Consider the following 22,442-nt stretch of genomic DNA (forward strand, 5'->3'; position numbering starts at 1 on the left):
TTCTTTTATTGTCTCCAAAATGCTTTCAATGATCTATCATCTGTGTTTAAAGTTACCCCTAGGAGCCAGATAACAAATGTAATTCAGATGGATTGTAGATCAATTTTTAGTTTGATGTTAGAAATATTTATCCATTTTTCACATTTTACTTATTTTGTTTTTCTAGGAGGGAAATTTAAAGAGGTATCCAACACCGTACCCAGATGAGCTTAAGAATATGGTCAAAACTGTTCAAACCATTGTACATAGATTAAAAGATGAAGAGACTTATGACGATTCTGGAAAAGATCTGAAACCACATGAAGATCAGCAAGTTGTAAATAATGATGTGGGTGTGAAGGTCAGAAAACTCCATTTAAAAGAGTTGACTAAAACTTATTGCAAGCTTTTTAAAACTTTAAAATAATAATTGAAAATAATGGTCCTTTTTGTATACATGATAATGTCCTCCCAAATTTCGGGTGTTATTCTCAGCTACCTGAAGTAAAAGCTGGAATAATCAGCAAACTCTCTAATTGCTGTTATTACCACTTCAGTATGGTTACAGATGTTCCACGTAGGCAGGATAGCGTCAACATAGCTTTTAAAAAATCTTGCCTGAACCAAGAATAAGATAAGGAATGTCAGAAAATTCATTGTTATGGAAATACTTTTTTTTCCCCCCGTAATAACATTGATCCACTCTACCCAATTCTAATCTTAAATATAATTGCTATGACATTATTTTTGGAAGATGTTTCAGAAACCTACACAGATCCTTAAAATTTGTGTTCCTTTAATGGACTTTTCCCCTCCACATTATATCACAGAATCCAGTTTTCTCGTGTCACTAGAGTTACTATTCCACAGTCAGCAGAAAACAACCTAACCATCCTGAGTTCAAGCATGCTGAGCTAAGTGACTCACTCATGAACAGCTTGGCCGCTTAGGTGTAGCCTCAGGTGAAGTGTAGCCTCAGCTAAATTATCAAGCTTAATGTGGTTCATGAACCTTTGGGGCCACCTGTTCTCCCAATAAGCATTTTATCTGTGACTGCTACAGATGTCCATGTTTAAAGGTCCCTTGATTTATCCAGAATAGGAATATGTGAAGCTACTTTTACGTGTCTATATGCTTTTAGTCATCTCTACACCCAGTGTGGGGCTTGAACTCATGATCCTGAGATGAAGAGTCACACACTCTTCCTACTGAACCAGCCAGGCATCCTACTTTTAAATTCTAATCTGAACTACGGTACAAAAATAGATACAAAGTGTTAAGGAATGTGAATTCTTTATCTCTTCTTTTATGCAGACTTCAGAAAGTACCACTCCAGTAAGAATCAAAGCTGATGAAAGAGAAAAGTATATGATAGGAAACTCTTTACAGAAGACCAGTGAATCTGAAGCTGAGATTAGTCCTGGAAGTCTACCAGTGACTACAAATATGAAGGCCTCTGAGAATTTGAAGCATATTGTTAATCATGATGACGTTTTTGAGGTAACTGCTTTGTGATTGTTCTCTGAAACAGCTGTAACAGTCTTAAAAATTTTGTATCTCATTGTTGCTACTAAAGATAAGATGAAACATATCAAAAGCAGAAAATAGGCCAACTCATTTGAGAAATTTCATGGTATTTGCTATAGTATCACTCTGAACTGAAAACTTTATGCCTGTATTGCACTCAGGTGTTTACCATGGAAATTAGAGTATGATGTTTCTATTCTAATTATTCAAAATATGTCATTTCAATTGCTTAACAATGAAAAGGTTGCCATAGGTATATTTATTTATTTATTTTTGGTATATTTAAATTATTTCGCTTAGTTAAGCATTTATCGTTAATTGTGAAGTATTTTTTTTTCTTGAATGTCTGAGAATTTTTTAAAATTTCATATGGTTAGCATACAGTGTTACGTTAGTTTCAGGTGTAGAATATAGTGATTCAACAATTTTATATATTACTCAGTACCCATCAAGAGCACTCGTAATCCCATTACCTATTTCACTGATCCCCCTACCCACCTCCACTCTGGTAACCATCGGTTTGTTCTCTATAGCTGAGAGTCTGATTCTCAATTTGCTGTTTTTTCTTTGTTCGTTTGTTTTGCTTCTTGAATTCCACATATGAGTGAGATCATATGGTATTGGTCTTTGACTGACTTATTTCACTTAGCATTTTACTCTCTGGAGCCATCCATGTTGTTGCAAATAGCAAGATTTTAATCTTTTTGATGGCTGAGTAATATTCCAAGTGTGTGTGTGTGTGTGTGTGTGTGTGTGTGTGTGTGTGCGTGCGCCTTTGGGTAAATACCCAGTAGTGGAATTACTGGATCATATGGTAATTCTGTTTTTAATTTTTTGGGGGAACTCTCACACTGTTTTCCACAGTGGCTGTACCAGTTTGCATTCCCACCAGCAGTGCAAGAGGGCTCCTTTTTTAAAAATATTTTGGATACTAACCCTTTATTAGATATGTTATTGCAAGTGTCTTGTCCCATTTGGTAAGTTGTCTTTTTTTTTTTTTTTTTTAAGATTTTATTTATTAGAGAGAGTGCACGTGAGAGCATGGGGAGTGGGGAGGGGTAGAGGGAGAAGCAGACTCCCTGCTAAGCAGGAATCCCCATGTGGGGCTTGATCCCAGGACCCTGGGATCATGACCTGAGTTGAAGGCAGATACTTAACCGACTGAGCAACCCAAGTGCCACCCAGGTGCCCCTTGTAAGTTGTCTTTTAGCTTTATTGATTGGTTCCTTTGCTGTGCAGAAGCTTTTTATTTTGATGCAGTCCCAGTGGTTTATTTTTGCTTTTGTTTCCCTTGCCTCTGGAGACATATCTAGAAAAATGTTCTGGGGCACCTGGCTGGCTCAGTTGGTAGAGCACACGACTCTTGATCTCATGGTTGTGAGTTTGAGTTGGGTATAGAGAGTACTTAAAAATAAAATCTTAAAAAAAGAAGAAAAAAGAAAGTGTCAAAAAAATTACTTCCTGTGCTCTCTTCTAGGATGTTTATGGTTTCGGGTCTCACATTTGAGTCCTTAATCCATTTTGAGTTTTTTTTTATGAATAATATAAGAAAGTAGGCCAGTTTCATTGTTTTGCATGTTGCTGTCCAGTTTCCCCAACACCATGTGTTGAAGAAACATTATTTTTCCCATTTGATAGTCTCTCCTGCTTTGTCAGTGATTGACCATATGATCATGAATTTATTTCTGGGCTCTATTCTGTTCCATGGATCAGTGTTTCTAATTTTATGACAGTACTATTACTGTTTTGATCACTATGGCTTCATGTAGTCTATGTTGAAATATGTGATTTTGATACCTCCAGTTTTGCTCTTGTTTTGTTTTAAGTAGACTCCACACCTAATGTGGGGTTTGAACTCATGACCTCAGATCAAGAGTCACATGCTCTACTATCAACTGAGCCAGCCAGATGCCTCCCATTCTTCTTTTTCAAGATTGTTTTGGCTATTTGGGATCTTTTGGGGTTCTATACAAATTTTAGGATTATTTATTCTAGTTCTGTGAAAACTGCTCTTGGAATTTTGAAACTGATTACATTATAGATTGCTTTGGGCAATCTGGCCTTTTTAACAATATTCTTCCAATTCATGAGCATGGAATGTCTTTCCATTTGTGTCATTTTCAATTTCTTTTATCAGTGCTTTACAGTTTTTAGAGTTAACCTCCTCAGTTAAGTTTATGCCTAGGGGTTTTATTATTATTTTTTTTGGGGGGGGGGGTTTATTATTTTTGATGCAATTGTAAATGGGATTGTTTTCTTAATTTCTTTTTAGTGTATACAAATACAACAAATTTCGGTATAGTGATTTTGTATCCTGTGACTTTCTGTATTCAGTTTTCAGTTCTATTAGTTTTTTGGTGGAGTCTGAGACTTTTTCTTTTAAAAGTTTCTTCTAGTGGATCAATAAAAACTGTAGCTTTTTTTAAATAGCTTTATTGAGGTATAGCTCACATATTACGTAATTCACCTATTTATTTATTTTTTATTTATTTTTGAAGATTTTATTATTTATTTGGGAAAGAGAGTATGAGAGAACACAAGCAGTGGTAGGAGCAGAGAGAGAGTGAGAAGAAGCAGCAGATTCCTCTCTGAGCAGGGAGCCCAACGCAGGGCTCCGACTCAGGGCTCTATCCCAGGAACCTTGGATCAGGACCCTAGAAATTAAAGCTAGATTATAAACTAAAGAATTATCTACATTAAACATAATCATTGAAGAAAATATAATCCAAGGGCAAAGAGTATGAAAGCAAAAAATAAGAGCTAACTGCAAGAAGATTAATTGATGTGAGCACAGGAGACAAACGGGGAGGGAATGTGGGAGGCCATAGCTCCCAGACGCCAGGTGTAGTATAGGAGGAAATCTCAGCAGCTGAAAGCACTGCACGAATCAAAAATTAGGACAAACCATTTGTTCTTCCTTCTCCTGTTCTCTTATTCTTTGCATTCATTGTCTTTAGGTCCTGTTCATTCCAAAATTTCTGTCAAATTCTTTGTTTCTTTATCAACCATCACTGCCATTGCTTAAGGACAGATTTTTTTTTCTTTCAGACTTCGGATAGCCAGATCCCTTTCTGCTGGTCTCTTTCTCTTCCCTTACATTCTTAATACCAGAGTTACCATTTATTTATTTATTAAAGATTTTATTTATTTATTCATGAGAGCCACAGAGAGAGAGGCAGAGACACAGGCAGAGGGAGAAGTAGGCTCCATGCCGGGAGCCCGATATGGGACTCGATCCCAGGACCCCGGATCACACCCTGAGCCGGAGGCAGACGCTTAACCACTGAGCCCCCAAGGCGTCCCAAGAGTTACCATTTTAAAAGATAATCTGATGTTGTGAATTCCTGGCTTGGCAACTTCCAATAATGACCAACACATACTTGAGTCCATATTCAAAGCAAAACCTTTCCCTGTTTAATCCAATCTGACTTTTCTGTGTCCTGCCAGTTATCTGAGCTCTGGCTACATGGAGTTGGCATGCTCTACATACCTTCTCTTATTTCCATTCTTTCATCTGTTCAGAATGTCATGCCTCTCTTACGTTGCCCTTCACATCTCTTCCTTCCCTCTTCACTTTCTCTTCCTATTCTACTAACTAGAAGTATCTTTCCATTATAGTACAGTCCTGAAGAGGGTTTGGCAAACTGTGTCCTGTGGCCCATATCTGGCCCATTGCCTGTCATTATATGACTTGCAAGCTAAGAACTGCTTTTACATTATTAAATGTTGAATAAAAATCAAAAGAAAAAGAATATTTCTTGACAAGTGAAAAATTCAATTTTCGTGGCACACAGCCACATTCGTTTGTTTATGTGTTGTGTATGGCTGCTTACGTGCCACAGTGGCAGAGATGGGTAGTTGAAATAGACCTTCAGGCCCTCAAAGTGTAACAGATTTATGATCGGGCCTTTTTACTGAACTAGTTGGCTGACTCTGGTCCATATCTTTATTAGGTCACTTATGAGTACCTAAAAGTCTTAGTACTTTTAACAGAACAATGTTTAAGACTTGTCATTTATTTTCATCATATTATTTTTTAATTTTTGTCATTAGGAATAATTTAACATGCAAAAGATCTATTTTTATATACAATATTTACAACATTAAAATATCTCAATAAAAAGTTGTTCACTACCCACTCCTTTTGTTCACTAGCCCCGTGACCTAATAGCTTTCAATGGCAGATCATCTGTGACCATTGCCAAATATTAGAGAAAAATTCGTGGAGAATAACAAAAAATTCCGTCTTCAAATTGGCCAAAAATCGCCATTAAGTCATTTTAATAGAATAACACGTCAGTCCTTCTGACTCCTTGGAACCTGATAATCTTAGAGGGAATAAATGTGAGAATTAGGAAAAGACTTTCAGTTGGAACACCTTGACTAAACTGAATTTTTTAAAGACAGTTTCTTATTGTTAATTTTTTTAAAGACAGTTTCTTCTTATTGTTGTTTTTATTATTGTGTTTTTGTTACTCTAGCACTTGGCATAGTACCAGGCATATAATAATCATTAATATGCTTGAATCATTAATACACTTGACCTTGAATTAAGGCCTCCCATGGAAAATTATCCCATAGTCACTTTGACATATTGGTAATAATTGCCATAGTTTTATATCTGTATTTTGAAAAACTTAAATCATATATTAGTTTTAATCACTATTACCATTAAAATTTTTTCATCCATGTTCTAAGTATTCTTTTCTCTTTAAAGCTCTTATGACTTACTATCTATTCATTTGAAGAAACCAAAATTTATTTAAATACTTTCTTTTTTTTTCTTTAAATTAGGAATCTGAAGAACTTTCTTCTGATGAAGAAATGAAAATGGCAGAGATGCGACCACCATTAATTGAAAGCTCCATTAACCAGCCAAAAGTGGTAGCTCTTAGTAATAACAAAAAAGGTTAGATTGTTGAAAGCACTAAGAATAGAAATGGGCTGAATGTGTAAATTCATAAATTTTTTTGAAATAAATTTCTTTAAGTGTCATTATACTACTTAAAATACTTTTTTAGAAATAATTTTCAAAACATGCCTTTCTAAAAGATCTATTCCTTAGCTCTCTATTAAAAAAAAAATTGCTAGGTATTTTCTCTTCTCTCATGCAAGGTTACATATAAGAGCATGATCCCATTTCTCCTGCTTATTTGCTGGGTAATCCTTGAGCTCTTAATTTTATGCATATGAATTTACCTAACATTCATTGAGGCTAATGAAGAGGTTGTGAGTATCAAATGTACTAGGTTATTCAGTGTACTCAGATTGGCACAGTACCTGATACAGAATAGATGCTTATTGTTTTATCTGTCCTGGAGTTCTTTTTAAACCATACTCACACCGCAGCCATTTTTTCATATAACATAGAATCTCAGACCCTTCTTAGAAATGAGAGGGAACTTGAAGGAAATCTATCCCTTCCTTTCACCCCTTCCCACTAGTGCCCTGTATTATCTTTACCAAATATTGATCTAGTTTTTGCCTTTATGGCCTTGACTAAACTTACATCTGGGCGGCTCTTGAATAATTTGGGTTTCATAAAAATAATGGTGGTGATATTTGTCTGAGCACTTACTAGTTGCTTACTGTGCTAAGTATTTTACATGTTGCTATCTGTCACAAGGAGGTGGAAGAAGAGGAATAATATCTAGGAAAGAGCTTACCTGCTATCTTAACAGTATTTAAAAAATTAAGACTCCAGCACCCAGATCCTTAAAGTTGAAGATATAAAGCCTTATGTGCTATTATTATCAACTGTAAAGACAATCCAGACTGCTTGAACTGTGCTCCTAAGATATTTAGAACAGATTTAAAAAATCCTTAATTCATGTAATCTCCTGTGACTGTGTCTCTGTATACTGTTTCTATGATTTGGGTAGAATGGCATTAAAAACAGCTTTTAGGGTTGTAAAGATATAGAGTTATTATCTTTTTAAATTTTTTTTTAGGTATGCTCTTTGCCCAACTTGGAGCTTAAATTCACAATCCTGAGATCAAGAGTCACATGCTCTCCCCACTGAACAACTGGGTGTCCCAAGTTATCTTTTTATCATTACTTTAAAAAAATTAATACTTTTTAAAATGTACCTGCCTATATAATGGAATATGAATATTGTCTGTTTCTGTGTATAAAAAACAAAATTCTTGGGATCCCTGGGTGGCGCAGCGGTTTGGCGCCTGCCTTTGGCCCAGGGCGCGATCCTGGAGATCCGGGATCGAGTCCCACGTCAGGCTCCCGGTGCATGGAGCCTGCTTCTCCCTCTGCCTGTGTCTCTGCCTCTCTCTCTCACTGTGTGCCTATCATGAATAAATAAAAATTAAAAAAAAAAATAAAAAAATAAAAAACAAAATTCTTCTCATATATTGATAGTTGCTTTTTCATGTGCAATTCTTTGAAATGGTTTAAAAATAGCAAAAGAGAGTTGACCTTGTGAAACTGAAGTCGTGAATGAGGGGGCATCTGGCGGGCCCAATCATTAGAACATGTGAGTCTTGATTGCTAGGTTGTGAGTTCAAGCCCCACACAGGGTGTAAAGCCTACTGAAAAAAAAAATTGTGAATGAGTGAGTGGAAGATCCATATACACTAAAACTAATTGATGGCCTTAGAAAAACATTGTATAATATCATCTTGTCAGTAGTTAAAACTAAAATTTTGGGTAACCTTAACATAGATTATATGTATTAAACTTAAAGATATCACATGTTTTAAATTACTTAATCTTTGTGTGTATTAGGACTGAATTTTCAGAAGTGTCATTGGTTATCTTCTAATCCATATAATTCTTTATATATTGAACCAGAACAATGTAAATGCCATTTGTCATCATTGCAAAGTATTAAAGAGAAATCCTTAGTGACTTTATCAACGGTTTACTTTTTGTTTTGTTTTGTTTCAGATGATACAAAGGATACAGATTCTTTATCAGATGAAGTCACACACAATAGCAATCAGAATAACAGCAACTGTTCTTCTCCATCTCGGATGTCTGATTCAGTTTCTCTTAACACTGATAGTAGTCAAGATACCTCACTCTGCTCTCCAGTGAAACAAACTCATATTGCTATCAATGCCAAAATCAGGTTTGTGAACGAACGTCTTAACAGAATAATTTATTTGTACAATAGAGATAATAAGGCAAGTAAATATATATGACTAAAAGGATTTCACAAATTACTATTATAGAAATAGTTCGGTAGTAGTAGATGATTTCTTCCTCATTACTACTATGTAGCTTTGCTACATTTCCATTTGTATTAGTTTTTTAAATAGAGAAGAAGAGGACCATGCAACTTTTCATTTTGAGGTCATGGGTTCAAACCACACATGGTAGAGATTACTAAAAAAATAAACCTAAAAATAAATAGAGAAGAAAGGATTTAAAATATAATTATCTTCATTAAAAAGTTGGACAGTTTTACTGCATTTTTAGGTATTACAACATAAACAGCTTGTTTGGAGTAATTCAAGTTGAAATAGGTACTTTTTAGATAACTCATTTTTGAGAGGTGCCATTAAAGGGCATTCAGTACTTTTAACTACTTCTGTAACTTTGAGTTCGACTTAAATTTGTAGACTTAAATTCAGACTCTGAAACTAGTCTTAATTTCTATAGGCTAAAGTTAGCTGAAGTTTAAAACAACTATTATTTGGACTTTCAAGGTATTTGGCTATCAAAATAAAATGTGTTGTTTTGCCTTCATGTTAATGTATCAGCTAGGTGCTTATTAGAATGATTTGGGTTACTACTGAATATTAATATTGTTGACTATGTTTTAGAGTAAATTGATTCTTAAATTTCAGGCATAGTTAAGTCAAATTTTGTTTGAATTGATCTGTATTGTAAAAGGAAGGTGAATTTTATGTCTCAAAATGAATTTAGCTATCACATACTTATAATTATGATTATTTATATCTGTTCTCTGAATTTGAGGCTAAGACCTAGTATGGTAAAAAAAAATGTATAATCTCTTAGATGGTAAGATAATGATTAATTTCTTGAGTATTTTGTTGAGTTTTGTATTTTATAAATCATGTTTTTTGTGTAATGAAATAAAGGCTAAGAAAGGGATATATCCACACCTTTGTCTTATTTCTAGTAATGAGTATGAGTATAGTATACTAGTATACTCTAGTAATGAGTATAGTCTGTTACCTAATGGGAAGATCAAAGCTAAGGAATATTTGTTAAACATGAATATTTATATGGCAAAACACAAATATGTTTTCGTATTTGTGTGAAATATAAGTAGGTATTTATTTCCACCAAGTAGAAATAAAATGTTTTCTGTAACTTTGGAATAGTACATTTATAAACATCTGCCAAATGCAATGAAGTAACTTAGAAGAGTGATTAGATTTAGTTTTGCTTTTTATCTTCAGATTTTTTCAGGGCTACATTGTTTATTTTTTAAATCACCGTACAATACTTGACATTTTTTTTTTGGTTAGTTCTGTCTCTCTTTTTTTTTTTTTTTGCATAGCTGACTTTCTTGACATTTTTTGTAGACCTTTGAGTACTTGTTTAATTCTTATTAGCTTTTTACAATTCCTTTGTTTATATATTTGAAACTAATACTAACTACTTAGTTAATATGACTAACTTTGAAAAAAAAATATATGACTAACTTTGGTTATTAATGTTAGGTTTTCGAATTATTTGTAAAAATGGTCTGTGCTCTTGCTCAGCTGTTCAAGTTACTGGCTTTTCATGTATCTGCCCATCTTTCAAACGTTTCATGTTTTTTTAGCACATTCCTGGAAAGGTGCATAAGTCCATTTTTCTTCACCGTTTAGCTCTATTAAACTATATTCTGACAAAGTGGTGATCCTGTTGAAAATTAACCTTGAAAAAAAAAAAGAAAAAAATTAACCTTGATTATCTGTGAATTTAATTAATGGTTTACTTGTCTCCATTTAATGTAAATACATTATTTGATTATTACAATAATATTTTAATATTACTACTTGCTAATAAATGACTTTAATCTTTGATTACTATCAGCTCTTTAACTTTGTGTACTGACATATTAACTAGTTATTAATACTTCTTACTACCAAGAAACTGAGCTTTATGATGTTTGTGATAAAATTATCTTTGTTTTAGGCAAGAAGATGAAAATTTTAACAGCCTCTTACAAAATGGAGATATTTTAAATCACTCAACAGAAGAAAAATTCCAGGTTCTTGATAAAAAAGATTTTAATTTACCAGAATATGATTTGAATATTGAAGAGCGATTAGTTCTTATTGAGAAAGGTGTTGACTCAACAGCCACATCTGATGAATCTCACAAATTAGACCATATCAATATGAACCTTAATAAACTTGTAACTAATGATACATTTCAACCAGAGATAGTGGAAAGATCAAAGACGCAGGATATAGTGCTTGGAACAGACTTTTTAAGCATTAATACTAAAGGAGAAGCTGAGCCCTTGGAAAATGGAAATAAGTATCCTAATCTGGAATGTGTAAATAAGGTAAATGGACATTCCGAGGAAACTCCACAGTCTCCTAAGAGGACTGAACCACATGACACTGATTCTTCTGTTGATATGGGTATTTCCAAAAGTACTGAAGATCTCTCTCCTCAGAGAAGTGGGCCAATTGGATCTGTTGTGAAATCTCATAGTATAACTAATATGGAGACTGGAGGGTTAAAAATCTATGACATTCTTAGTGATAATGGACCACAGCAGCCAAGTGCACCAATTAAAGTAACACCTACTGTTGATGGAAAAAATATTGTCAGGAGCAAGTCTGCTACACTTCTGTATGATCAACCATTGCAAGTATTTACTGGCTCTTCTTCATCTTCTGATTTAATATCAGGTACAAAGGCAATTTTCAAATTTGATTCAAATCATAATCCTGAAGAGCCAAGTATGATAAGAGGCCCCACAGTAAGTGGCCCACAATCTGCGCCTCAAATATATGGTCCTCCACAATATAATATCCAATACAGTAGTAGTGCTGCAGTCAAGGACACTTTGTGGCACACCAAACAAAATCCCCAAATAGATCATGTCGGTTTTCCTCCACAGCGTCTTCCTAGATCAGAGAGCACAGAAAGTCACAGTTATGCTAAACATTCTGCCAATATGAATTTCTCTAACCATAACAATGTTCGAGCTAATACTGGATATCATTTGCATCAGAGACTTGGCCCAGGAAGACATGGGGAAATGTGGGCCATTTCACCAAGTGACAGACTCATTCCTGGAGCAACTCGAACTACCATTCAGCGACAAAGTAGTGTGTCTTCTACAGCTTCTGTAAATCTTGGTGAGTCAGGTCCCACAAGGCGGGGCCAAATTCCTGAAGGAGATTATTTGTCGTACAGAGAGTTACATTCAGTGGGAAGAACTCCAATGATGTCAGGATCACAGAGACCTCTTTCTGCACGAACATATAGCATGGATGGTCCAAATGCATCAAGACCTCAGAGTGCACGACCCTCCATTAGTGAAATACCAGAGAGAACTATGTCAGTTAGTGATTTTAATTATTCACGGACTAGTCCTTCAAAAAGACCAAATGCAAGGGTTGGTTCTGAGCATTCTTTATTAGATCCTCCAGGAAAAAGTAAAGTTCCTCATGATTGGCGAGAACAAGTACTACGACACATCGAGGCCAAAAAGTTAGAAAAGGTAATTAAATATGAGCTTTTTATTTTCCTCTCTATAAATTTATTTCTCTTAAAAATATTTGGTACTCTTTGTTTCTTAAGGTGAAACAAGATACTCTGAATTACTGAATATATACTTATATTTGAGGAGTTTTTCCTTGGTACTTAAAGCAGAGTTCAAGTTTAGACTTAGACTCAAAGTCTGAGATGGTAGGATATGGTTCTTTTCTGTCTCTTACTCCCCAGAGTTTTCTAATGAGCTGAAATTCATTTCATATGTTTATATATGTGTCTCTTTTAGATTATGCTGTACATACTTTAAATAATATATACACACACACGTGTACCTCTGTTTAGCATTTTTCGACCTCCTGCTCTCCTCTATTAATAATTGTTGGTTATGTAAGTATGTGTACAGAAATAGCAGTTTACTGTGTAATTAGCAGGATAACAAGAAACATACCATAAATATAACTATTTTATCTAAGATTTTCTTCCCAGTCAATGTTATAAGACTAACACTGTCACTGACACAGATGACTTCTGGCATGGCATTTACTCTTTTGACTTTTCTGAACTATGTTTCTGACCTATCTGAACTCAAGTGTCTGTGGCTCTAATGAAGTTTGAAAATCATGGGTAAGATAACTTAAGCTCATGTTCAGTTTATAACTTAATTTGTAAAACTCAGCTTTTGAAAAGGAGTTAAACAAAATTTTTTTTGGAGTTAAAAAATTTTTAAAATTATCACGTACACAGTTCTGTGGCTCAAGCAGATAAAGCACATTCTTTAAGATTTAACTTCATGTCTCTTGGTGGAGTTTACCCAAGAATTTTCTTTGTTCGTTAAATATATGTTTTTAAAAGCAGCTAAATGTATACAACTTCAATTCTTTAAAAAATTCCTTAGGTCCAGTTTTTCAAAAATAAATGCCTGCAATATGATTAGTACCTATATGAATTCACAGTGAACCTCTACCTAAAATTGTGAGCTCTTGTCAATGCTATCCTCTCACCTTTAAATAGCTGAGCATCTAATGGCCTTAGGCAACTTCATTGTCACCCATTTCATATCAGCTGTAACTATAGCTATTGTTGAGGCTCTTTCAACTCGTGTGCTTTTTCTGAGGAATTTGGAAATTTCTTAAGCAGTGGAGTACCATAGCTATTTTTATAAATAAACTTCTGGAATTGGTATGGCATAAGAGGAAGGAAGGGCTATACTTTTGTTTGTTTGTTTTGTTTTGTTTTGTTTTAAGGAGGAAGAGGCTATGGTTAAGTTGATTGAGTTATGAGGGTCCTTAGTGGTCCAGAAAATAAGTGAGAAAATAAATTGATGGAATTGAATCAAAGGCAAGAATTCAAGAGATAGTTTCAAAAACAGACTCTAGAAAGTCTACTTTTGATTAGAATATTTCTCTAATAAGTCTCTGAGGAAAAGCACTACGTAATAGCTGGAGTGGTGCCTTGAATTAGCTGGTTGTTGAGAATGCTGGCATAGAGAATGAAGAGCAGATTTGGATGAAGACATGAGTTTGGTTATATTTATATTCTGTGTAGTTGACATCTCAGGTGGCTGTTCTTCCACTACTTTCCTGTCTGACGGAGATATGCCTAGACTTTAGTAAATAGAAAGCACGTAGCTGCTACCCCACTCTTCATTATACCTCTCTGCTTTTTAAATTTAGAAATCTGCCATTCAGTTACTTGAAGAGTACTAGATGGTAGTTTCCCAGTTGTGCCCACGGGTAATATAGAAGTGAGGATTAGGCCAGTTGAGACTAAAAAAAGCCTTGTGAGGACACAGAGCAACATGATTCAGACTACAAACCTGAAAGCATTGCTTAAAAATGGTGGAGGGTGATGGAAAATCTGTTTACACCTCTGCAATTCCTCTTCCTCCCCCAAATATAATTCTGATGGCCTGGTAGACATTTGAAAAATATCCCCAGGTGATTTCACAATGCTTGTCCTACCTCTAGAGGTAAGTCCTCAAATCAAAAGTTGCTACTTTGCCCAGCTTAGTTGTTAATAAAAAAGTAGATAAATTATTGCAGCTTACATGGTTTTTAAACCTTGTAGTAGTAACCTTTCCTTCCCTTTCCTACAACAAACTGTATCTGGAACCCAAACACATAAATAGATCTCACCTCTTGCTGCTCCACACTTATTTAATTAAACTAATAATTCTGGTAAGAAGCACTCAGCCAGATTATGATGAACATAACATGAAAATTTCCACATTCAGTTGCTGTTATACAACTATTAGCGTGTAATGAAGAGCAGTGCCTGAGACCTGTTCCTTAATTGAGTTCTGCACAAATGTGTTGTTATGACAGGGTGCAGTTTTATGCAGAGGTCTATGCACAGGCCTGAATTAAAAACTGGACCTGTTCTGAGCCTCAGCCTTCTTAACAGAGACATATTTACAAAAACTTAATATATGTTCAAAGACCACAGAAAAAGCTTTGTTCTAGATTACACATTATCATTAAAAAGGTCCATTTTGGACCACTCAAGAACACGTTAAAACTATATTTAGCACATGGGTATGTGGTGTTTATATGTGTGTGTGTGTGTGTGTGTGTGACTGTATAATTTCTTTATTTTTACATTATAATCAAATGTTTATAGAACCTCTGAGTTGCCTCTGCCAAATCCTTATTATTCATGAAACGGTCTGGGAAACTTATAGGCATAGCCCGTTAAGTTTAGCTTTTTCTTTAGTCTTACTTTGGAATTCACAAAATAACTAAAAATTTACATTGTAATTTTATAGATCCGTTTAATTCTGGAATGGCACATTAATGTTTGTTGGTATTAGAGATCAGTTTCATAATCTGGAGAAGGTATTTGTGCGTGTGTGTGTGTGTGTGTGTGTATTCATTCCCTAAAAGAAATACAGAAATTTCTATATTTCTTGATAATAAGCCATACTCAAAATATGGTTGCTCTCAATTTGACCTTAAGACCCTCAATATTCAGGGACATGACTAAAAGGATCCACGTGAAAGAACAGCCTTTAACAGCTGTGGGAATTAATGAGCAGGAACAATGAAAATCAGGCATTGTCTTTATTGAAGTACATTTTTCAGGCAGCTCTGCATTAGGGATTCATCAGTGTAAAGATTCTATCAGTGGTTCTTCAAGTTGAATCAGCAAATGCCACTACTAACTCCTAAAATAAATCCTAAGTATCTAACTTTCTTTTTTTTTTTTACAAGTACATTTTCTAACTTTTTTTTTTCCTGGTAATTGGAGAGCAATGGGAGCCTTTTAAGTGTCCTATCCTAAAACTTTGAATATATGTTCAACTTTTTTCTAATGTAAGACATGCTTCTAAATGTAGAAGGTATTTTTTTTAAGAAATTACAATACCCAAGAGCCAGGTGTGTCTTGCAGGTAGATTTATTCTGTGGTATATATGTATGTTTAACCTCTCCGTTTATTTAATAATAACATAGAATTGATTTCTATAAAATAAAGAACTCTAGAAGTCCATTTTGACTTAGAAATAACTGGTTGTTGGTAAAACTTATCTTTATAGAGAAATTAGCTTGTATTCCATATATAACTACATATGTACACATACATCTAGGTGTATGGCATCAGTTCCTCTCTTCTGACAAACTTCTAATAAGATGTGTTAGGAGTAAAGGAAATGGTAGCATTATAAAAGCCACTGTATGTTTTTTACTTTCTTCTTTAGTGTTTAAATATGAATGGTTGGATTTAAATGTACTTTATGTGTATATGTGTATGTTGTCATGTAAATATATGGTAAATAGTGCCATTTTCTTGTAGTGGCACTGAAAATCCGATGCATGATATTCCTGCGTGGTATCGGGATTACTTATAAATACGTCTTTGTACATAACATGTCTTGTGAATTTTGCATGCTACACTAATCTCTGTTAAATCTATCCCCTCTTTATTCAGAGCATGCTGTCAAGGTCATTTAATTCCAATTTTACTGCTGTAAGCAACTTTCACTATGGCAGCTCTAGGGATCTGCATGGCAGCCAAGGCAGCCTTGCCTTGAGTGTTGCAGACGGAAGAGGTTCTGGTGGGCACATTTTTCGAGTGAGTACCTGTAGTAGACCAGTACTTTTAGTACCCAGAAGAAAAAAAAAAAACCCACATTTTTAATATTTTCACGTTTCTAGAAAATAAATTTTTACTGTGGGTTAGATATCTTAATTACCTTTCAGTTCTTCCGTGGCTTAGTTCTAAAACTCTGCAAAGCTGATTTAGTATTTATCTCTTAAATTTCTTTGGTTTGCAAACTAAGGCTGTAGTGTGCTCTTGTTTATGTAAATAGGAATGAGCAATTGGAATAACTGAGCTGTTTTTTAAAAAATCATTAGGCTTTGTAGTGTTTTCTCTTAATAAAATTAGCTCTCCACAACTCAAGGTATTAAGGCTATGCCATATATGGTACACAGAGGTGTTGTAGGGAAGAATAATTTTTAGTTTAGTGATAGAAAATTGGGAAATAACTTTAAGCACAATTCACTGAATATGATTAAATGTAAGGCTAGAGAAATTGTAATAAGTACCAATGAAGAGGCAAAACCCAAATCCTGTACTTATTATATATGTTTCAGCAGAGTCATTAACGGTGAAGAAGGAAGGTTTATTCTGCTCATGAAAATTAAGGGTCGAGGATAAAAATGGCAGAGAAGGAGAAAGACCACTTTGGCTCTATTTTAATTTTCTCTTCATAACAACTTGAGGTAGTAGTGTGGCCCATAAATAAATATTTCCTTTTCCTCCTTTTCTTCCATTCTGAAAAAGCTTTTTCTCCTCTTACAACCTTATTTTGTCTCCTCCCTATAGTTTTATTTTCTATATTGACTGGTTACTTCTGGGTCCTTTGCTTTTTCCTGAGGATCCTTAGCCCCACCCCTTTTTTAATACACTGTTGGCTTTGCATTATGTTCTAGGACAGGAGCCGTCTCCTGGATTCACTTTGCTGTGGCTGGACCTCACCTTTCTTGCTCTGCCCTCTGTCACCTGCCACAACTTTGTTTCTATGTTAGAGTGATAGCAATTGTTCTGTAATTTATCACTTTGAAATTGGGAGAAAAGGGTGATAGCTATTAAACTCTGCGTTTCTGGCACTCATTCTAGCTAAAGCCACAGAGTGAAGACCAGGGGCTTTTATAATAACTCAGGGATAATCTCTATTGTCATCTGGAATGATTGTTCTTTCCAAATTCTTGTACAGTAATATTTTTTGCTTATAATTCTTAAACAAGGCCTTTGAGTTTGTTGCATTTTGCTTTTTCATTCATAACACACTTGTTCTTTTAAAGACTCAATAAAGTTATATATTCCGACTAGAATTTAAACTTTAAGTTATGACCCAAGTTGATTACTGTGCATTCTGAAAGCACATCTCAAAAATGGGGAAGGAAGGCAAAATATTCATTGCATAAATACACAAAATTGGATGAAACCAAATCTAAAAATGCTAATCCATGCTTTGAACCAGCAACTAACTGCACATGATAGTTCTATTGCAGATAAAGCTTCTAAGATTAAATCACAACCCCTCAGGCTTATATTTATTCTTTGGCATATCATAATGAAGTAGATTTCAGATTATTTTTCTATATGATATAGTATGCATATCTTCTTTTTTTTTAAATTTTATTCATGAGAAACAGAGATTGAAAGAGAGGGGCAGACATAGGCAGAAAGAGAAGCAGGCTCCATGTAGGGAGGCTGATGTGGGACTCGACCTGGGAACCCCAAGATCATGCCCTGAGCCAAAGGCAGACGCTTAACCGCTGAGCCACCCAGGCGTCCCTGTAGGATGCATATCTTTGTTGCTAGTCGCATACTGTTTTGAAAGTAACGATAGTGCTATTTATTATAGTCTCTTTAGTTTTCAAAAATAGAGCTAGGTGTGTTTAGAAGCAAATTAAAATGAAAACTATGAACATCTTGCTTCCTAGCATATTATAAAAAATATTCAGAGACTCTGTTTTTTCTCTAAAGCTTTCAATGAGGTAAACTATAAGGATATTATTATTTGACATATAAAAATAAGAATTCTAATTAATTTTAAAAACGTTTCACCAAACCATTGGTTATAAAAATACTGAGCTGTCCAATGCTAGTATGATAGAATTAAGTGAAAGCGAATTTTTTAAGACTGTATATTTATTGGTATTTTCAACATTAATAGAAAAATCCCAGGTGGCGCTGTGCTGTTAAGAGAATAGCAGTTATTTATTTTTTTTCTTACAAAAAAAAAAACTTTTTGTATATTAGGAGTATATTTTAGTTGCTCTTAAAATTTGGGACTTTTAACTTTGATTAATAACTAAGTTGTTCATAGTTGCTAAAGGCTGAGTATTACTGTAAATAAAAAAAGCATTATGAGGGACGCCTGGGTGGGTCAGCAGTTAGGTGTCTGCCTTTGGCTCAGGGCGTGATCCTGCAGACCTGGGATCAAGTCCCGCATCGGGCTCCCTGCATGGAGCCTGCTTCTCCCTCTGCCTGTGTCTCCGCCTCTCTCTCTCTGTGTCTCTCATGAATAAATAAGTGAAATCTTTAAAAAAAAAAAAAAGCATTATGAATAGCTTAACAGTGTATATTAAAGGTACCTAATATTTCTTCCCATTTTATTAAGATATAATTGACATATCTCATGGTGTTAGTTCAAAGTGTACATTGTAATATTTTGATATATATCAAATGTGAAATGATTACCACAAGCTTAGTTAATGTCCATCATAAAGGTACTAATATTGATGGCAGTTATGATCATAATGTATGATTTGGTTCTTCATTTTTCCACAACCTAGTAATATTTTTTCCTAATCTCCTTTCAAGTGTCATCATCATTTTGGTTTCACATCTGAAAGAGCATTATTTGTTTACTTTTTATTTTCCCCTCATTTGAAGCATCCCCAGACATCCTGTCCAGGAGATCCTTGTCAAGATGATATATTCATTTCAGGACAGCCGAACTACTCGTCAGCTACACTTAGTCACAAAGATGTTTCTCCAGACAGCTTGATGAAAGTAGGTGTTCAGGAAATAAATGAAGATATCTCTTTGAATTTACTATGTTTTACAGCTTTTGAACTGGAAATAACATAGATGCTTTAACATTGAAAATAATTTTTTGAGAACTTTTTCCTCTTTAATCATTGAAGATTTTTTAAAAGCTAATTGCGAAATACGAAATAGATTTTTACTCTATTATTTCTTAGTTTAGTCCGTGATTTTTTTACAGTGGAGAATGATTTTATTGGGTTTGTTTTTTTTTCCTCCTCTACTATCACCTACTTAATTTATTGTTTGAATCAGAGGGTTTTCAGCATTCCTAAAGTTAACCTTTTGGAGAATTAAAGATGAACCAGTCTTAAATTCTTCTTTTGAGAATGTTTCATTATTATTAAAGGCATTTAAAAATACTTTAAATGAAATTAAAGACTTGTATGTGGTAGACTAGATGATGATTGTATTCTTACTACTTTTGTAACCAAAGCATCACTTACCTAGTTTACTTTTTGGTCACCAATACCAGATAGATCTTTAATAATATCTCTCAACTGTTCTTTCTCCTAACTAATTCCATGTTCCTAGTATAACCAGATACAATTTTGAAGCATACTTATGTATTATATTAAAAACTTTTACATTGTTCGAGAGTAGGAACCCAGCCATTTAACATAAATTCATACATAATGATTTGTTTTACGCTTTTTTTCCTGTTTTTCTTTTAATTGAACTGTGTTACTCAGTTTCTTTTTCTTTTTAATATCCATTTTATAGTTTAGGTTACTGGGTTTGTTTCATACTTTTATTCTCCTGAGCCATCTGCTAATGATAGCTTAATATAGTCCATGGGTGTGTTTAACATTGATGTAAACAGCTAAGAATCTAGATATCAGGCAGTCTTAGCATACATGGGTCAGAGGTAATTATTGTTTGGAAAATTTTCCCCAAGAGAAAGATATTGAATCTGCACATAGGAATAAATGCTACAAGCTTGGAGAAAGCAAGTGCAATCCTCAGAGTTGTGCATAAGTAATAAAGTGACAGCACAACGACAATTGAAAGAAAGAAAGAAAGAAAGAAAGAAAGACAGACAGACAGACATGGATAATAGAGTACCTTGCTTTTTCTGCAACCAATAGATTTGTCACAGTGATAACACCGTTGTGCCCTGTTAGAAAATACCCATTTCAGCTTCCAAAGTTCAGAATTAACCAAGTTCTCAAGTATAACACAGTAGAAAAGATAACTTTTTTAAAAGTAAAAGTCTTCAGTAAAGCCACACTTCTTTGTTTCCTTCCACAAGGTTCATGTGACAAAAATATGTAGTTCTGAAACAATTACCATAATCTTCTCCCAAACTTTTCTACTTTGTGATAATTTTAGGAGAACAGGGCTCAGTATTTTTCTCAGAGTTTTTCCATAATTCGCTAGTAGATGAGATCACCTTTTTATTAATAATCAGCAGTGAAGTTTTAAATGATTGAATAGCTTAAAAGTATTTCCCCTTCTATACAGCAATCCCTTTTATGCAAATATTGATAATACAAATATAAACTTATTTTTCAGATAGTTTCCTTATACTAATATATCAAATTATTAGCTACATTTCCACAGAGGTGACTTTAAATCTAAAATTCAGATTCATTCTATGCAATGTGAAGCATTAAAAAGAGAATTCTTTTAACAACAAAATAATTATCTCAGATTTTTTGTGTAGCTTGCGAAAAGTAAAATAGAATGTCAAGGTTTAATTTTTATGTTTATTATTTTATGAAACTAACATTTAGAGAGTTTAAAAGTTGCTAACTTGTACACACACACACAAGGAATAAATTAGTTTTCCACCGTATAGCTGCATTGACTTGTTAATTCTGAAAAGAAATAAAAGTAGAATAATCACTCAGGTTAGGAAATAATTCTACCACAGGAATTGCTATTTTTGTTCAGAAGAAAACATGAACAAAGGTGTGTGTGAGATTGAAAAATTTACCTGAATTTAATGGGCTTTAATTGTAAAATTGGACATAATCACCATTTTAACATTTGGTTGCTGTAAGAAAGCATGCATATTGAACATGTCCATGCATATTGAACAGGAAAACAAGTAATTTTAAATGTAGGTATGATTTCTTTAAAGACTGAGAATCTTATCTGCAAGCACTCAGGCAAGTTTCGAATTAATAGATTTTTTCTTTTAAAACTGTAAAATTAGAAAAAATAGTTTAAGTGGCTTGATATTATGTAATGTAAAATGTTAAACTCGAGTACTTTTGTGATGCTCCAAGAAGAAAATCCAAATATTTGTGATAAGACATTATTACTGGTCATTTTAAGACACTTCGTGTTTTTCTTAGATGCCTTTGAGTAATGGACAGATGGGCCAGCCTCTCAGGCCTCAGGCAAATTATAGTCAAATACATCACTCCCTTCCTCAGGCTTCTGTGGCAAGGCATCCCTCTAGAGAACAACTAATTGATTACTTGATGCTGAAGGTGGCCCACCAGCCTCCATATACACAGCCCCATTGTCCTCCTAGACAAGGCCATGAACTGGCAAGGCAAGAGGTAAGAATAATCAAGAATATTTGAAATATGAAACTAAGCCCTTTTTTATTTTTTTTATTTTTTTTTTTTTTGAAACTAAGCTCTTAATGTACTTTGTAGGTTATTTAACTATTAGCAGTAAATCCATATAGAATTTTAACATAGTTTTTACCAATTTGTTTAAAGGTTTGGTTTCATGTTAATAGGGTGTCAAACTTTTAATGGTTTGTTTAATTTGACTCTGTGATCCCCTGTGTTCTGATTAATTGACATAGGATTTAGTGTTTGGGATGTGATTTTTTTTTTTCCCCTAAGGTGGTTGTTTATCCAAAACCATCTGATGATATTCCAGTAATTAGACCTTCTTCAGGAATATGAATAGTAGACCATAAAACTTAACTGGCATATTATGGTTTACTATTGTTGTTTGACACCAAGAGTTTGAAATTTGACTGCAGTCTCCAAAGTACTTCAAGAATTAAATGTTTCAAAGTACTTAAGTGACTAATCATACGTTTATGTATTTTGATAGTTTGTTGATAAAATAATATTATTAGAAACTTAGGCAGAGAACATGTGCTTTGTTTTTTTTAGACTTTGGGGAAAGGGAATGTTTTATAACAAGTTTAGCTCTTGATTTTTTTTTTTTTATGGCCTGGTTATAAAAAATATTGTCAATTGATCATCAGTCCCAATGTCTTGCAAGGATATAAACAGGTTCAGGAAATGAGGAGTTGATA

At 34.1% G+C, this 22,442-nt stretch overlaps 1 protein-coding gene across 12 annotated transcripts in view; it reads left to right on the forward strand.

Annotated features, from left to right (window-relative positions):
- Positions 1-22,442, forward strand: part of ERBIN (erbb2 interacting protein) — a 118,739-nt gene that overhangs the window by 92,410 nt on the left and 3,887 nt on the right. For 2 of the 12 annotated variants that reach the window (XM_038530715.1, XM_038530714.1), the window contains exons 17-24: positions 167-340; positions 1,294-1,479; positions 6,301-6,415; positions 8,408-8,591; positions 10,616-12,161; positions 16,079-16,222; positions 19,058-19,177; positions 21,514-21,723. In XM_038530715.1, the coding sequence (XP_038386643.1) occupies positions 167-340; positions 1,294-1,479; positions 6,301-6,415; positions 8,408-8,591; positions 10,616-12,161; positions 16,079-16,222; positions 19,058-19,177; positions 21,514-21,723 (2,679 nt within the window). Of the gene's footprint in view, positions 1-166; positions 341-1,293; positions 1,480-6,300; positions 6,416-8,407; positions 8,592-10,615; positions 12,162-16,078; positions 16,223-16,746; positions 16,774-19,057; positions 19,178-21,513; positions 21,724-22,442 lie in introns of those variants that run through there. The other 10 variants (XM_038530716.1, XM_038530719.1, XM_038530718.1 and 7 more) reach the window with 10 other exon arrangements.

Source organism: Canis lupus, chromosome 2, assembly GCF_011100685.1.
Source record: "Canis lupus familiaris isolate Mischka breed German Shepherd chromosome 2, alternate assembly UU_Cfam_GSD_1.0, whole genome shotgun sequence".
NCBI lineage: Eukaryota > Metazoa > Chordata > Mammalia > Carnivora > Canidae > Canis > Canis lupus.